This window comes from Hippocampus guttulatus, chromosome 15, assembly GCF_054856545.1.
Source record: "Hippocampus guttulatus isolate MCC_2025c chromosome 15, RoL_Hgut_1.0, whole genome shotgun sequence".
In the NCBI taxonomy this organism is placed as follows: domain Eukaryota; kingdom Metazoa; phylum Chordata; class Actinopteri; order Syngnathiformes; family Syngnathidae; genus Hippocampus; species Hippocampus guttulatus.
In genome coordinates this window covers 15718124-15734787 of record NC_141275.1, presented here as the reverse complement: position 1 = coordinate 15734787, position 16664 = coordinate 15718124, and the positions used below count along the sequence as shown (strand labels likewise).

At 49.6% G+C, this 16664-nt stretch overlaps 1 protein-coding gene across 2 annotated transcripts in view; it reads right to left on the bottom strand.

Annotated features, from left to right (window-relative positions):
- doc2b (double C2-like domains, beta) overlaps positions 1–16357 on the bottom strand; it is a 35570-nt gene extending 19213 nt beyond the window's left edge. For both annotated transcript variants that reach the window (XM_086131699.1, XM_086131701.1), the window contains exons 1-2: positions 14744–16357; positions 123–202 (exon numbers count right to left, since the gene is read on the bottom strand). In XM_086131699.1, the coding sequence (XP_085987825.1) occupies positions 123–202; positions 14744–15035 (372 nt within the window). In that variant the 5' untranslated portion in view covers positions 15036–16357. The remainder of the gene's footprint in view (positions 1–122; positions 203–14743) is intronic.
- Between the last annotated feature and the right edge of the window lie 307 nt (positions 16358–16664).

Below are 16664 nucleotides of genomic sequence, written 5' to 3'. Positions count from 1 at the left end.
CCTAGAATGGCACTGACACCACCTGGCATCTTGTCTTTAGTTTTTTTCTATTTCTCCAAAATTCCAATCGACTAAAGCATGGAAGTTAGTTGCATTGCCCATGAGAGGCCAATGATGCTCACCTTGGCTTTGTTAATGGTGCAGTGCAGAGCATTGTTCTCCTGGTCGTACAGCAAGCTGAAGTCCAGCGTTCCCAGCGTGGCTGGAAGGAAGAAAAGCAACATTGATGGTTATTACACGCAAACAGAAATCAAATCTTGCTTTTCGTCTCGTTAAAAAGCACACAAACGAAAGCCGTATTGGCTTTTAATGTTTTGGGGGGGCGTGGGGGGGGGGTCGTCTCGCAGCCGTGACTCCAAATGGAGGCTGTCAGCAAGTGGGTGGGCTTGTGCAAAGTTTGGACAAAATCGCTTGGCTTGGTATTTCTTTTTTCAGTATCATCGCGGGATTTGGATGTCGTTTTGCTCACAAACGAAGAATCACCTCAAAAGTCATCGGCCATTGTTGGTTTTTGGGTACATGCAAACAGTTTAGTGGAAACGTAATTTTTTTTTGTATCTTGGTTGCTTTTTTTGTGCTTAGCGCAGGTCAACGACATGATTTGGTTTCTACGTTTTTTTTTTTTTTAACTCCACCACCCCAACCTGCTTGATCATTCATTCATTCGGAGCCTTAATGGAACAAAAGAGCACGCCAGGGCGAGATGGAGCGCATAATTAACAGGTACAAGTAAAGGTTTTGCAGGTTAAATGCTTCCCGGAGAATATATAGAGAAGTCATCTCAAGTGGCGGGGTGGATGAAAGTCATGGGGGGGAGAACAAAAAGACTTCTGATTCATCGGTCAATTTGCGAGCCTTCTGCATTGCAGCGCTGGAGCTAATTACAAGAGAGAATGAAAAACACAGCGAGAACTTGGGAGGAGGCGGCGGCGGCGGCGGGTTTCGCGTGATTGCAGAAACAAGCACATCAGAGTCGAGTCCTCCCTTGCGCGTTTAATGAGTGGGACGCGCCTCCTCAGCAACCTTTTCCTGATTGGGGGTGGCAGTTTTGACTCTCGGGCTAAAAGTTAGCAGAAAGTGGGCTGCGCCAATGCGCTTCCAGGTCAGGGTCCTCAGTGTCCCTTCGGATCAAATCCGATCCCCTGAGAGGTAAATGCAGGCGACGGTCGATCATTTTAGGTCGTGCACGTTTAATTTCAAATCTCAAGAAATAATTGTTGAACTGTGCCGGGTAAGTGCCCTCAGTCGCCTCTTGGATAAAAATCTGTGGCCAAGAATGCAGAAGAGTCAAAACAGGAGAAACATTCGTTTAAGGCCCGATTATGTGTTAACTGACTTCCATGACATGGCCCTCGGTCTCTCTATGGGTGAAATGTGTCTCCCCGTTTCGCATACAATTTTGTCACGGTCCAGTCGAGGGCCCTCAGTCTCCTCTTGGATAAAATGTGTTTCTAAAAAGAGAGGAGAAGTCAAACCAGGAGATTTATTGATTTTCTTTTTTTTTTAAATGTCTAGCAAACTCTGATTATGTGCTGATGCATTTGCAGGCTGTGGCCCTTAGTCTCCTCTCAAATAAAATGTGCTTCCTTATTCCTGAGAAGTAAATACACAATACTGGTCACACTTGAGTGGGCACCATGCGGTCTGAAGAAACAAGTGGCAAAGTGTTAATTTGCTCCAACGAGCCAGCAATTTTCTTGTGTGTTTTGCAGCGGCTTCGCATTAGCGAGGGATGACACATTCTGCTCACCCCCCCCCCCAAAAAAAAAGAAAGCGTTGTTTGTTTTGCTTCTGACCAAAGAGAAGATTTCAGATGGATCGCAAAAAGTGAGTTGTTTTGGAATTTGCTGGCGAGCCAGCGCACTCGATGCAACAATTTGCCGTTGACCTCCGGAGGGGGGGGGGGGGGACGACGACTAATCAAAAGGAGGGTCCGCGCTTGCTTCCCAGCGCGGCGGGGGAAATGATTCAGACATTTGCATACTGATCAAGAATTACATGCGTTGCCAGTCCATCCTATTTTCATCCCCCCATCATTATTCAGATTTTGGATTTGAGAGTACCGCGTCCGAAATAATTGGTTTGAAGTGACGTTTCTTTGCTCTAAAGGCGACATAGTTTACTTTTAAATTTTTTTTCTTTCATTGCCCGAAATGAAGCTCCTCAACTCACTTCACCGCAGTTGACACACGCCGTCAAGTTAAGTTGCGATACGAGCGGATCGGAATGACGATGCCATTCGGTCCAATTATGCCTGCGATGGGATTTTGTCAAAGTCGAACACGATGCGACTGACTGGAAACGGGATACGCGACCGTTGCCATTGGGCGAAATGACGACATTCGCTCACCGTGAGTGGTTCACCTCCCCGTTGCCGACCAATTCGTGCTAAATAAATCGAGATAAGCAAAATAAAGGTGACGGCTCTTCAGGCGCGCTGTCGATGTGTCGACTTGCGCGCCTGCTTTTTTCGGGCAGGTGTGATTGTGACTCATCACCGTCGTCAGCAGAGAGTTGGAGAAGTGTTTTATCGCCTCGAAAGCTTCTAAAAATATCGCAAAAGGCTTAAAAAAAAAAAAAACGGATCTCCCGGACCCCGGAAGAGTCGAGACCAAAGTGCGCCCAACGACATGCTGGGAACTCAACGAGCAGGAAAGATTTGGTTGGCGACCGTTTCATCGAGGTGACTTCATTTTTAGAGCACTTTCAAAACAACCAGAGCTGCATACATTTAAAAAAACGGATGTTCATCGAGTAAAATAAATGGCGATCGGCGTATCGAGCGACAGGCCTGCCTTACAACTGTCGCAACGGCGCCCGACGCGCCGCCGAACCCGACCGTGCGATTCATTGTCCTACGAACAGACAGCGCACATCTTGCGCTCGTCAAGTGTTGAAAAAGTCGTCGCGGCGCACGGCGTCGCCGTCGCCGGGCAATCACACTTGACGAGCGCGAGCAGCCTTTCCGACGACTCTAAAAATACACCCCGCGTCTACTTTTAATTAGCAAGAGGCGGCAATCAAGCGGGCGTCGACCAGACTCCGCCGCGCGATCCAAACGGCCTCGCCGTAGGCGCTTGTTTGCCCGGCGGCTCAATCGTCACGGCGACGGCGGCCCCGGCTTATGAAAAATGCGACGCGTGAATCGCCAGACACAAAAGGTGTCGCCATGACAACTGAGGAAGAGCCATAAAGTGTATCAAATGACGGCGAGTGGACCTTCAGCTTGTGTAGACACAACCCCCCCCCCCGCTTCGCGGAATAAAAAAGAAAGACGCATCGCTGAGGGTGTGGTCGGGCATCGGGCGCGATTGGCAATGAGACGATGGTGAGGGGTGAGCGGGGTTCAAGGTGGCTCGCGGGGCGTCGGCAGCGCCGCACATAACGAGTGGCATGGCAACACGTAGCGCCGCGCCGAATTGACATGAGGATCACGTCAACGTCGAAGTGTGTACTCGGGGTGGGCTGCGCACGCCGCATGATGAACGCCTCGTCGTCTCCTCATCCATGCAGGCGCACGAGGCCTTCAAATTGCACAAAAACTCGTTTCGCCTTCCACGACGTTACGCGGAGCTTACAATTCAGCGCAAATGGAATGGAGCAAATCAAGTGATGCCTTGCCTGGGGAGCGGGCGGGGGGGAGGGGGGGGGGTGTAGATGTGTGTGTGCTTTTTTTGTTTTTGTTTTTAAATCGGGAAAGTAGCACTCTACACGAGCGCAGACTAATTAATGGGCTGGCTGATTTAATGGGCCGATATTTAAAATCTGCAAGAATTGGCCAAGAGACAAACAAACATTCCCACCCCAAATCTTTTTTCCCTCGAAAGTTCACAAATATTTAAGAACGAGTCGGTAAGAAAAACAAAGTCCAGCATTTTGATCTTCATTGTTATAAGCGCCAAAGGAGTGATGTGATTCAATTACACAGGCCGGTGCATTTGAAATTAATTGGTTCCTTTTTTTTATTAGAATTGTAATGGGCCAAATATCGGACTTGGTATTGGCTGCAAAAAAAAATCCATATGACTTCTTATTTTAGAAAAAAAAGGCATGATATATTTACAATTAAATGTTTGCCATTTATTTTCAATGTCTTCATTTTGTAAAAACGACCGGGTGCTATTTTGATCAAGAAAAACACGTTAGCGAATGTTGTGTTTTTTGCAGGGCTGGAACTGATGAATGAGATTTTGCATCACTTTTCTGGGGAAAGATGATGTGAGGGACGAGCGAGCGGGCGCCCAACCTCAAAGGAGAAATAACACCGGCCAACACCTTTTTTTTTTTTTTTATAAATCAGAGATGCAACTCGACTCTTTCGCGCCGATTTCGAATCCGAATTTTTTTGCCAGCACATCAGGTTTTCCGTAATAATAAGGTACATTAGCGAATTCTGCGTATGCATCGTCGCAGGACGGGATTTTTGGAGGGGTTGATTCTATTTAATATTTTCTTGCGGGATTCTGTCGACATGACGTGACAACGGGGGACAAATGCGACGAGATGAGGAGACAAAGGTATTCCGGCGGCAGACTCCACGGGGCCGACTCGCAACGATGAAAACGCGCCGGGCGCGAGGCCTGTTTTGCATAAAGCACATTAAGCCAATATTTTTGCATTCGCCGCCACCGCCGTCTCGTAAACGCCTCCAGAGAGGAAAAGACAGCGGCGCGCAACGCCGGGAGTGGAAGACGGAGGCAAGAAACCGCTTTGGGAGCCCGCTGATTGACTTTCACTTTCACTTTGGAAAGGATGGCGGCGTGGCCCCCGGGCTGTTCCCGATAGCAGAATCCTAATCCAAAATATGCAAGACTAAGGCAGGCTTGAAAGCCGACGTTTGCACCCTACCTCGGGCTTGAAACCCTAAACACTGGCTTCCAAAGTTGCAAAAGTAACCCTGGCTTGAAAGGCCGACCTTGGGGGGGGGGGGGGGGGGTGGACATCTTAAACCAGCCGTGACGCCCTAACACTTGTTTGTTTAAACCCAATTTCAAAACCAAAAACAAGGTCTGCAAGCTCAATTTGCAAATGTCAACCAGGTATGAAACATGAACCCTGTCTTAAAACCCTATTTTGAGAACCCGCACCCTGGCTTGCAACCGGGACCCAAACCCAACCCCAAAACCGTAACCCGAAACCCTAACCTGGCTGCAAAAACTCAAAACAAGAAACTCTACACGAAAGACTCATTTATAGCCTATAAACGATGTCTTAGAACCCTACTTTGAAACCTTGACTGTGACTTGCAACCCTACTTTGAAACCGTAATCCTGGCTCGAAGGCTTCACTTGAAATATGAACATTATTTTGAGATCCGTACCCTGGCTTGAAACATTAACCTTGGATGGAACCGTAACACAGACTTGAAACCTGAATTTATAAACCACAACTCTTGTCCGGAAAGCCTACTCTGAAACCTTAACTGTGACTCGCAAGCCTACTTTGCAACCTTCTTTTGAAACATTAACGGCAGCACTTTGAAACCTGACACCCACGGCCTGGCTTCAGACCTTCATTTGAAGCGAGTTTGAAACCCTAACCCTCGATTTAACTCCACCCCGGGCTCGTTCCGACTTACTGTCTAGCAGAGTGTCAATACGCGTTTGGTGCCGAGTCGTAGATTGTGCGATAAAGTGAGCTTGTTGCTTTTTTTCTCGGAGGGGAGAGGTGCCAACGCGCGTTGTCGTTGTCTTTCGGTCCCGCGCCGCTGATTTTCAGCGCCGGCTGCGCCGGGGCTCCTTTTGACAGTAACAACGCATTTGCCCGCTCTGGCGGCTTATCGGGCCATCACGCCGCGCGTTATTGTCCATTACGGGATTGCGTCTTACCACCCCGCCCCCCCCGACAGCGGCGCAGACGACACGCCGAGACGCTTTGCGTCTGGAAAAGCTTCCGAAATGCCTTCAAGCTTTTTTTTTTTGTTTTGTTTTTTTTAAAAAACGAGATTTTTTTTTTCAACGCCATTTTGAAACGCTAAGCGTGGCTTTAGAATCCGTTTTCAAAGCCTCGCCTCGGCTCCAAATGCTAACCCGACAGCCTACTTTGCTTTGTGCACCAATAAAGATGTACATATTGTTTTCTGACGCAAACTCTGATGAGTTCGAATCTATTTCATTCTATCTCGACTCAGATCTTTCAAAAGCGATTTGAGTGCGTGGGGTGGGGGTCGGGGGGGGGGGGGCAGGTTTGGCCCGGCCACATGCAGGCATTACCATTGTATAAACGAATTAGGCTATCTGGCCACACTCGGGCTCTTCCAAAAGCGGGGAGAAAACAGCGCGGCTAATCTCATCGGTTGCCAGGAAGTGCGCGAGCCCGGCCCGCGCTTGAGGTGGCTCCCGTTTTCCAACGCCCTTCAAATAGCCCGGCGCGGTCGGCCGGACGTGATTCAATATCGGGGCCGGGGAGGAAATAAATGGCAAGTTGTGAACGGGCTCGGTCGGGGGTCATGCGGAAAATGAACCGGGGAGCGCTCCATTTCCTGCCGGCGCCAATTTTTTTGTCTACACGCGCTGCCCGCTGGGGGATTTTCACTTTTTGCATTTCGAGGTCAAAGTCCAAATTTCAAATGTTGGTGTTTTGACCCGTAAATTTCCACATCGCTCGGTCAATTCAAAACGTTCCACCTGCGAGCGTTCAGAACGTGCCCCTTTCGACCTTGCGGGAGTCGCGTTCGAAATTTCCGCGGGAATTTTTATCGTTTTTATTCACGATTTGCACTCGACAAACTCATAAAAAGTGCAATGAAGCATTTTCTAAGAAAGTCAAATGGATCCCAATAATTGCTCTAAAAACGAATTACGATTGAATTGATAACAGGTCTGTCCGTTCACAGGCACACACCATTTTTTGCACGGGATACGGTGCAGAAGTGTACATTGAGCCTCGAACGAAAGACACGACGTGGCGCACGAAAGGTCGCCGGCGCGGCCACCCGCCCGAGCGCTAATCCGCAACGTGGTCGCCTATCTCATCTGCTCAGGCCGCGGATTAAAGATGAGACGGCACGATAGGGACGGGTCGCGGGGAGCTTTTTGCTTTATGGAGATGCGGCGCCGCAATTTGCTTGCAGATCAATAAGTGGCCGTCAGACGCAACTTGATGGACGCTGCGTTTTATCGCCGGGCAGAATGACAAAACTCCCGGCGTTGAGACCACTCTTGGGCCAAAGGGGCTCAAATGCGCTTTCTCCTCGCGTGACTCGTTAGAAAAAAAACAACAACAAAAAAAAACTTTAAAAAAGTAATTCAAAAATTCTAAAAAGAAAAAAAATAGTCCTACACGTCTGTTTTTATTTGGGGCTCCAACTAATGCCAGGGCTTCTCTGCTTGCTCGGTTTTGTTTTGTTTGCTTACTTGGTAGAGCAACATGGATCTTGAAAAAGGGGGGGGGGGGCGCGCCTGATTGTAGCGCTCCACGCGGCAGCTGTCTGAGGACAGCATGCGTCTCGTTTTTGGTTTTTTTTGCTCGTTTTGTGGCTGCCACCACACAATGCGAGAAATGCCCTTGTTTTCGACACACTTTCAAAGAAGCCATTTTGGAGGCGCACATTGCAGAAAATAATGACGTGACCCCACCCCACGAGCGCCGCAACCCCCCACCCCCAATCTCAATCACTTGATTGGCCCCCTGACACAGTCCATGATTGGACTTCTTTGTCAAGCTTGCGCAATCCTTGCCCCAGCAAATGCGAACAGCGGCGCGACAAGCAATGTTGGAGGCACTTCTGCCGCCCGAGTGGCGTCGACCCAACTGCAGAAACGACGACGGCGCCGATTGAGCGGCAACAAACTGCAGCGCAATAAGGAAGTGTTGAGTGCTACTGTTGAAAAGCTTGTTTTCCAAAGTGGCAGACGACTACACTCAGTCCTACTAGTATTTTTGCAATACGTCAAATTTGAATGAACATAATTTTGCATGAAACTTTTTTTTTTTTTAAAGGACGCTGCAAAGGATGAACGGCATTTCCAGTCATCCTAACAACAACGCGCTACTTTCTGAATGGACTGTTTGGAACAGTCTGCACTTGCATACTCCGTAAGCGACTCGGAGGTATGTTCCGTTCTGTCGTGGGGCGGGCGAGTGAAAGAACGCCGCCGCCGCCGCCGCCGCCTTTTGTGCGCCAGAGCGAAAGCACGGCGGGCGGAAGCCTCGCTGCTCGCAGACGCCTATTCGGCGCCGATCGAGACACTCCGCCGCGGGAGGCTCAGGTACACGAGGAAAAAGCGCCGTTGGGCGGCGTGACATTTCAAATCAAAGCAAATTCTGTGGGCTCCCCCTCGTTCCAATAAATGCCTCATTGATTGCCGGGAAAAGACTTTTTTTTTTTTTTTTTTTTAATTCAGGCACTTTGCAGCGCTACTAAAATGCTCTTGTTTAGCCAGAGAGACGTTTGGACATAGCGCGTGTGTGATACATAGCGTTATCAACAAAGTACAAAAGAACAGCACAGGCCAAAGGTATTATTGGGTTTTTTTTTTGTCGTATTTTGCAATAATTCGCAAAAAACAAAAATGTTTTATTGGTGTCACGCCAGGACCCGATCCTTTCAGCAAACATCTTTATGCTATGCTAATGAAGAAAATGTTACTATCACATTGTTGAGGTCCGCTCGCATTTTTTAAACTTTTGGCTAAGATCTGGTGAGAGCTTTGGAGTCAGTGCACCATTTTAGTTCAACTTTACTCATTCCTTGATGATGATTATTTTTTTCTTTTTTTTTTAGGGGGGGGGGGCGTAGAGTAACGCAAAATGAGCACGATGACAAACAAAATGTTAGCCCTTATGTTCCCGACTTTCCTTGAGAGACCACACACACACACACACACACACACACACACACACACACACACACACACACACACACACACACACACACACACACACACGATGGAGGATGCTGCCTCAGTGGGAGTTTGCTGCTAGCTTGTGGCGCTCACTGAGTTCTCAGTCTCCCGCTGGCCAGCAGAACGTCAGTCCACCAATAAATAAATCAACTAATAAAAAGATCAATGTTCTGGGAGGCTATGTTGGGGACCTCGAAAATTAGTTTCCAGGCATGCTGCCCCCCCCCCCCAAAAAAAACACAATTCGCTTGAGTAACATCCTCGGTAGGAGTTGATCAAAATCCGAGCCCCGGGATTTGCCGCAAAGATGGCTGACTTCCTATTAAGTTGACGGATGAGACCTCGAGACCTTTTGGTGCGTTCTGCTATGCAAGCGTGCCGCATGGTTTTGCCAAACCCGGCAAAGTTTTCAGGCATGCCGCGGCTCTCCAAAAAGCTACGGTCAAAAGAATAACAATAAACATTGAATGTTTACATGTTCGGGGGAGGTGCTGCTGTTTTGGTTGGCAACGGAGTTCTGGTCAAATATTTTTGTTTTTCTCGAATAGACCAATGGGAGGTATTGCTGTTGACGTAAAGCCTTTTGCTCAGAGATATTTGCGAACGTCGCGAGCCGGCGAGCCGATAATTGATGTGTACACGCTTGCGGGAGGAGTGTCATTCCACGCGGCCGAGCGCTCCTTCTGGGAAAATGATCTTTTCGCTCGTTCCGTCGGGTTCGCACGACCTCCGCGGCTGACGCCGCGTTCTCAGACACGGATTGAATAAGAAAAGCAATTACCAGCCGGAAGGCAGAAACGCTCCGTCGAGGCTCACGGTCTGACCAAAAAAGTCCAACTTCAGCCGCTTCACAAATTGAAAATGTTTATGCTTGGCGAGTCGTAATCTGTCATCGTATCTTTAGGCGGCTCTTAGCTTCCTCCTCGATTTTTTAAATGATTGTTCTGAGCGAGCGGTCAGGAATTTCTATCGTTAGAAATAGAACAGATGCGAATCAAGTGACATATGAGCAAGGCTCATGTCAGTCATCGGTGGTTTTGTCTTGAAAGGTCGAGTCAAATAAGATCATGTCAAGACGCGATGAGTCACGCAAGGTTAACTCGAGTTGAATCTAGCGAGGCGGCCGCAAGTCGGGTTGAGTCTAAACGGGCCCTTCTCCAGTCGAGTCAAATCAGCTTACCGCGAGTCGAGGTAACTTCAATCAAGTTGTCTCGACAATTATCACGAGCAGCATTTTGGACCGACTGGAGACGCTGAACGGAGGATTAGCCGACTCCAAAGTCAAGTGCGTTACGGCCGGGATGTGATGACTCCGAACTCGTGTTATGCGGAAAATGACAACAGGGTAAGCAATCGACAGATATTTCCGGGGGAAGGACGACTCGAGTCACCATCTCTTGATGCAGGCATTCATTTGTATTCATGCTTTTCATTTAGACCCCCCCCCCCCGCCAAAAATGTAGTAAAAATAAATGCGTAGCTTCCTGTCCCCTCCTACACTGTTGCCCGTGTTTTGGCTCGTCAGAAAGGGATGCGTTTGCTTTTATAGCTACGCCGACGATCCCAAATCAGCCGCCGAGGGCTTTTTCTCAGATCTGCCGCTCAATAGTTGCCGTGAAGCCAGAATGCAGCGCAATGGGGAACCGTTTTCCGCGCATCGGCACAAAAACATGCAAAAAAAACCAAAACAATACAAAACGGTGAGTCAGAATGTGCGACAGGACTGGGGAACATTTCCAGAATGGCGATGGGCATCGTTTCTGGGGAGGGGGAAGGTGCAAGGACGCCGCGGAATATTTGTCCTGCTGCTTTACGCCGGGCCAAGTTTCTACCTACTGGGCTGAGAACAAATTCTCATCAACACGCTTAATTTGTTTTTGTATCGTGATGATTGTGTCGTAAGCGTAATTTAGCAGGAGAAGGCTGCTGCATGTGATGGTGTCTGCGGTGAAGCAGCATGGGGCTCATTGGTGGCCCGAGGTTGTTTGCGCACCCCCCACTTCCGACTCGCCGGCAACGATTACGTTTTTATGGCCACCGAGCTGCTGATGTTCAAACATTTTGTTGGGGGTTTTTTTTCTGAATTAATTTCATTTCTGATGAGGCTCAATAAAAGGTCGAGTAACGAGGCGAGTGCGTTTGCTCCTCTCTATCCGACAACAATATAAAAATGTCTTTTGGAAGATTTTTTTTTTTTTTTTGTCGGCAGCTCTGCGTTATCGGTTTGGCGCAACCCCCCCCCCCCCCCCAACCACCACCCCTATTTGCACGCCGGTCATAATGCCAATGAAATGTCATCAGATACGTCGCAAAAGTGCAGCCTTGCTGCAATCGTCTCTGACATTAAAAACGGGCCTTTTCTTAATGCATATTCCGAGATGCCGTCGGCACTGAGAAAACCGCGCATGGTTGAACGCGTCATTCGGAACGAGGCGAGACGAAACAGGAAATGAGGAAAAATGGCTTTTTGGTTTGGATTTTAACAAATGTCACAATTTTCATGGTTGTTTTTTTTTTTAATGTCCATTTCGTCAACAATTGACTTTTTTTCTTGTTGTTTTAAAAACTTCCTTTTTTGGGTTGTTGTTGCTCAATTCACACCAGTTTTCCTTTTTTAATCCCACTGAAATCTTGGTTTGCTTTTAAAAATTTCACAGCATCTATTTTGGCGCGTCGTCTTTCCGCCGGCATGTTTTCATTCAGACGAGAAGGCTGCCGCCGCTCCCCCCGGGTGGCGCTTTCGCGACTGAAGTTAATATGCGAGGCAGAATTTTGCATTTAAGGCATCGAAAACGTCCCTCGCGGAGCCGAGCGCTTGGCAACACGAAAAGTGACGCGGGCGGGGACGAAGCCAAATGAAAAGTCCCCTCAGCAAACGGATGCGTGTAATAGCCCGGCATTAACATTACATAATGTGCTCATCGGGATGAAGGCGGGCGCGGGGTCGGGGTCAATCCCGAGCGAGAGGGGGGGGGGGGGCCGCGCTGCGGCCGTCTCGACAGCTTGCGCGCGCTAAAAAGATTCGGCTCCTTTCGACGGAGCGTTACGAAGCTCGGGGGAGGTTTTGGGATCGCGGATCGATGCGAAGCTCCGACGGCGCGTTTCAGTGCGAGACCGGCAACAGATGGACGGGCGGGTTCTTAAAGGCACGGCGATGATTTGCGCGACCGTATTTGGGGAAGAAGTTTTGAGGATTTAAAGACAACTTCTGGTTGCAGAAAAAAGCCAAACATCGCCTCAATCACTCTTACCACAATTCCAACCAAGGTGACCCAAAATCCATCACGCTTGTGACAATTTTTGACAGGAGTGACCCTTCAGTCTTTCAACCCCCCCTCCCCCGCTAACTTTGCTCTGACTGGATGATGCTAGCAATAAAAGAGTAGGGGTTGTTATGAGTGGATCCACCCCCCCCCCCCCCAAACAATCGCCTTTGAGTCTTATCTCCACACACGAGAGGATGGCACGTTTGATGGGTCACGCCCGCTATTTCTCCTCACCCCGACAGGGACGTGACAGCCTGCGCCCGCTACGCTGCCAATCCTCTGCGCCGCACCCCTTCTCCCACAAGCCCCTCGACAACAGTTGCCAGGGGGGGGGGGGGGGGACTGCACTTCAATTTAGAAAGTCAAGGTTGAGTCGCAGATGCAGATAGGCCGCCACCCAGCAACATATCCCACAATGACACCCCCCTCCACCCCTTTAGTTGTTTTGGATCACGGGAGACGCTGCCCCACCCCCGCCTCGTCTCAGAGGAAGTGCCGCACATACTGGATGGAGTCGCGCGGGAGCCACCGGGGACGTTGTGCCTCAACACAACCGCAAACATGAGCGCTGACTCCCACTTGCAGAAACATGACACGGTGACGCAAGCGAGCAAATGCGGCAAATGTGATTGATTCAGGGTCACCCGGGGATGAAATGCTCACAAACGTGATCGATTTGATGTCAATTGACGACGCGATTTGCATGAGAAGGATTTAGGACCACCCGTGGATGAAACCGTCGGATGTGGGGTCGATTCAGGGACGTCAACTTCAACGTGCTTGATTTCGGGTCATCGCTCGCTTTGGATTCATTTTGCATCCGACGGACGATTTGCGGCGAATGAGATACGTGTGTGCTGGAGGCTCTGCGCCAGGGTTCTCAAACTTCGGTCCTCGAGGGTTGCTTCGCCGCACGTATTCCATCTCTACCTGCCGCAACGCACCCGATTCAAATGATCGGGCTCCTGCAGAGCTTGATGGTGTGTTGCAGCAGGGAGAGGTGGAAAAAAAAAAGGGCAGGGGCGCGGCCCTCGGGAAACAAAGTTTGAGACCCCCTTCTTCACGCTAAAATCGTCATCGGTCGCGACGCCGAGTGGCAAATTGACGTGCCAGCAGGACGGACACGGTCGACTCCGCGCCTTTAGTCGGCGTGGCGTGAGCACGTGGCGGCTCGCCAGAATCATTCAACTGCCGCGCCACTAAAAATAACACGTCGCAACAGAGAGGAGACTGTGGGCAACGTGCAGCCATTGAGGACACTCGGGGCGAAGTGTAATGAAGAAGGCTGTCATGCAACAGCCTTATCCTTCAGAGACTGAGGGCAGACTAGGGACTTTGGTTTCAGACCACAGCCACATATCTTCAGAATACAGAGGGCAAAGTGGAACCATGGAGACTTTGGACAATCATACCACTGCAGTCTAGCCCCAGGAGACAAGAGGGCAAAACCCAACAAAGTGGAGACTGAGGGCAAAGCGCAACAAGGTAGACAACGTGGATGGTCACGCCACGGTCGTGTACCCTCGGGAGACTGAGGGCAAAATGCAGGAAAGAGGAGACTGCGGAGTGTCAGACTGGACCCGAGTATTGGTTGTGACAAGGGAACATCTGCCTCCCCCCACCCCACCCTCCTCTCTCCTCATCATCTTCATCCTCTCGGCCAGTTCAGGATTAGAGTGGCCCTAAACCCTGCACTCCCCCCACCCCTTCCACTGTGGCGGGATTAACGGACTCCTGTCACACATTAAGATCCTCACACACACACACACACACACACACACTCAGAAGGTCTGACACCATGAAAATGATTTCGAGTCACCTGGGGATGAAATTAGAGGGATTTAGGGTCACCTGCGGATGAAATTGTGGCGAGAGTGATTGATTTTTTTTTTTCATTTGATTGATTTTTGCCGGACTTTCATTTCTAATCAAGTTAGAAGCCACAAACTCCACTAATGGAACGTGATGGATTTTGGGATGAAGGGTTTAAGGTCACCTATTGATGGAAGGAGTTGGACTGAGAGCCACCTGGATGAAATCACCTGTCAATGAAGCATTCGCATGAGTCACCTATGGGGAGGAGCGTTGGTTGGGGAAGGTTTGAATTGCGGCAAGTTAAGAGTTTCATGGTCGAGTCAGAGAAAGTGATCGATTAAGGGTCACCTGCTGATGAACTAGTCATAAAAATGTTTTGACTTTTGGGTACATTCCTGATTTCGACGAGTCACCTGCGCATAAAGCGGCAAAACAAAAAGCCCGACATGATCTCAAAGAGATGAAGCGGAGCGCAGACACTTGTGAAGAGCGTTTGATTGCGACGTGCTCCGACACCATAGAGTGAGTTAGGGGTCACAATTGCAGCCTCCAGATTGCTGCATGCCACCGCAGCCAATCTGGAGTCACCTGTCCACCCCCCCCTTTTTTTTTCCTCCTAAATTCAAGCAGACAAACGCGGTGATAAAACTGCCACGCACGTTCCCGAGGAAAGGGAATACAGTGGAGGATGGGGGTGCGCGGGTGCAACAGTTGTCCGCGTGAGACAACTCACAAAACGCAGGAACACAGAACGCATGTGGGGGGGAAAAGGCGATGGCAACCGGCAGAAAAGAAAAACGGCAGCGCGTCACTTACTGGAGTCGTCAGAGTCATACGCCTCCACGTCAGGCTCGTCGTCTCTCCTGGAAGCCGAGGCTCCGGCGAACGCCCGGTCCGGGCTGTCCTCACTTTCCGAGGCGGAGGCGGAGGCGGCGGTCGGGGCGGCGCAGAGGGTGGCGCGCGGAGCCCCGACGGGCGGCAGGCCCCGAGGGTAGCGGGGGAAGTAGTCGGAGATCTGCTTGATGGGCTGGATGGGTCCGGGGCACACGTCAATGGCCATGTGCTCCTGGATGCTGATGGTGGGTTTCTCGCCTTTGCGTTGTGTCATGCATGCGGTCCAAGCCGGGAGCCTTCTGCCAAACGCAGGGCTGACAGAAAAGAAAGGAGCAAAAACAAAAGAAAGACAGACACACACACACACAAAAAGAAAGAGAACCTCTCGGATGGAAGCACGCCTCGCACCCCCACCCGCCGTCTGACTGCCACCCCCTTCCGCCTTCGGTCCGTTCCCGCGCTCCACCCTCAGCCGCCTATCTGCACCAGAGCCGAGGCAGGAGTGCGCGGTGAGGAGGGAAGAGCCGATGGATTAGCCAGGAAGGGGTGGGGTGGGGGTGGGGGGGGGGGTAAAATCAGCTGATGTTGCTGCCTAGCAACCGGCTGGTAAACAGGAGCCGCCGCGTCACGGCGCTTAATTCCCACCGTAACGCCGTCCATCTGGACATCATGTCCGCGTGCGTGCCCGCAAGCGTTTGCTTGCAACGCAACAGGTCCTCAGACTCACGCAGCACCGCTAATGCCGGCGGAACGCGGAACTGCCAATGTGGACTCGGCGGCGCCGTATTGGTCAAGTCATTCAAACCTCTGGATAAAGTCATTTGAATGTACTGCAAAGTTACGTAAAGTATTGCTTAAATCCAGGGCTGAAATCGGTCCGCTATGCAATTTAAATTTAAGTGTAAATGGTTGATTTTTCGAAAAATGAAAAACAATTGGCCGTTTATTAATTCACTCCCAAAGACATATTTATATGTATTTTCAGACTTCACACATTCAATCCCATGTACTTGGGTTTGCTTTTTTTCCAAGACTTAAAGTTTTTTTTTTTTTTTGGCTGGTACTGAATGAGTTGAGGGGTTTTTTTTGTCTTCCGTATCTTTAATCAAAACAAAAATTATTAGTATTTCATCCAAATAGCCTGTTATTCGATTCGAATTTTCAGTCGGATATCCTAATACCCAATTTTTCGATAGCTGCAGCCCGAGTGAAGTCGTTCGAACGAACGTATTGGTAAAGTTGTTTGACTGACAAATGCGGTACGTTCTACATGACTAGCTTTGGTTAGGAAGTATAAATTTCGATGTCAGAACGCAAATGTATCGATTCGCCTGGCAGCAGGGCCGCACTTTGAGGCTACTATAGAGTCTACGTTCAAGTCAACCGCCGCCCAGTCGTCTCAAGCAAGTCAATAAGATGTCAAAACAAACCAAAACATGCGACTAAAACGTTCACCTGCTGTAGGAGACGACAACTAATGACGCACAGGATGTTCATAGCACTTCTGAGTGCGCCTAAAGTGGTTTGAGGGATTTTGTTGTCAAGAAAATGGCTGTTGTTCAGCTCTTCTGCGAATTTGGAGGCGACCAAGGTAAAGCAGCGTAGCTCATCTTGAAACAACTCAAGGGAGCCCCCTGGTGGTGAAAAGGCAAAACGCCCCGTGAGCTACGTCTTGCTAAAGCTCACGTTGACCTCAAAGTCATTCGTTTGAGTTTCGGAAAGGGAAGGAAAATGTCATGAAACGATACAAATCTCCTTGGGGGCTCCACATTTTTTTCAAAAGTGATTTAAGTTCACCTGTGGATTAAATTGTCACGATAGGGACTGCTTTAAGGTCACCTGTTGATGGGATGGTTGCAAGTTCCGTCATTTGGGGTTACTTAACAAATTTCCATGAGTGAGG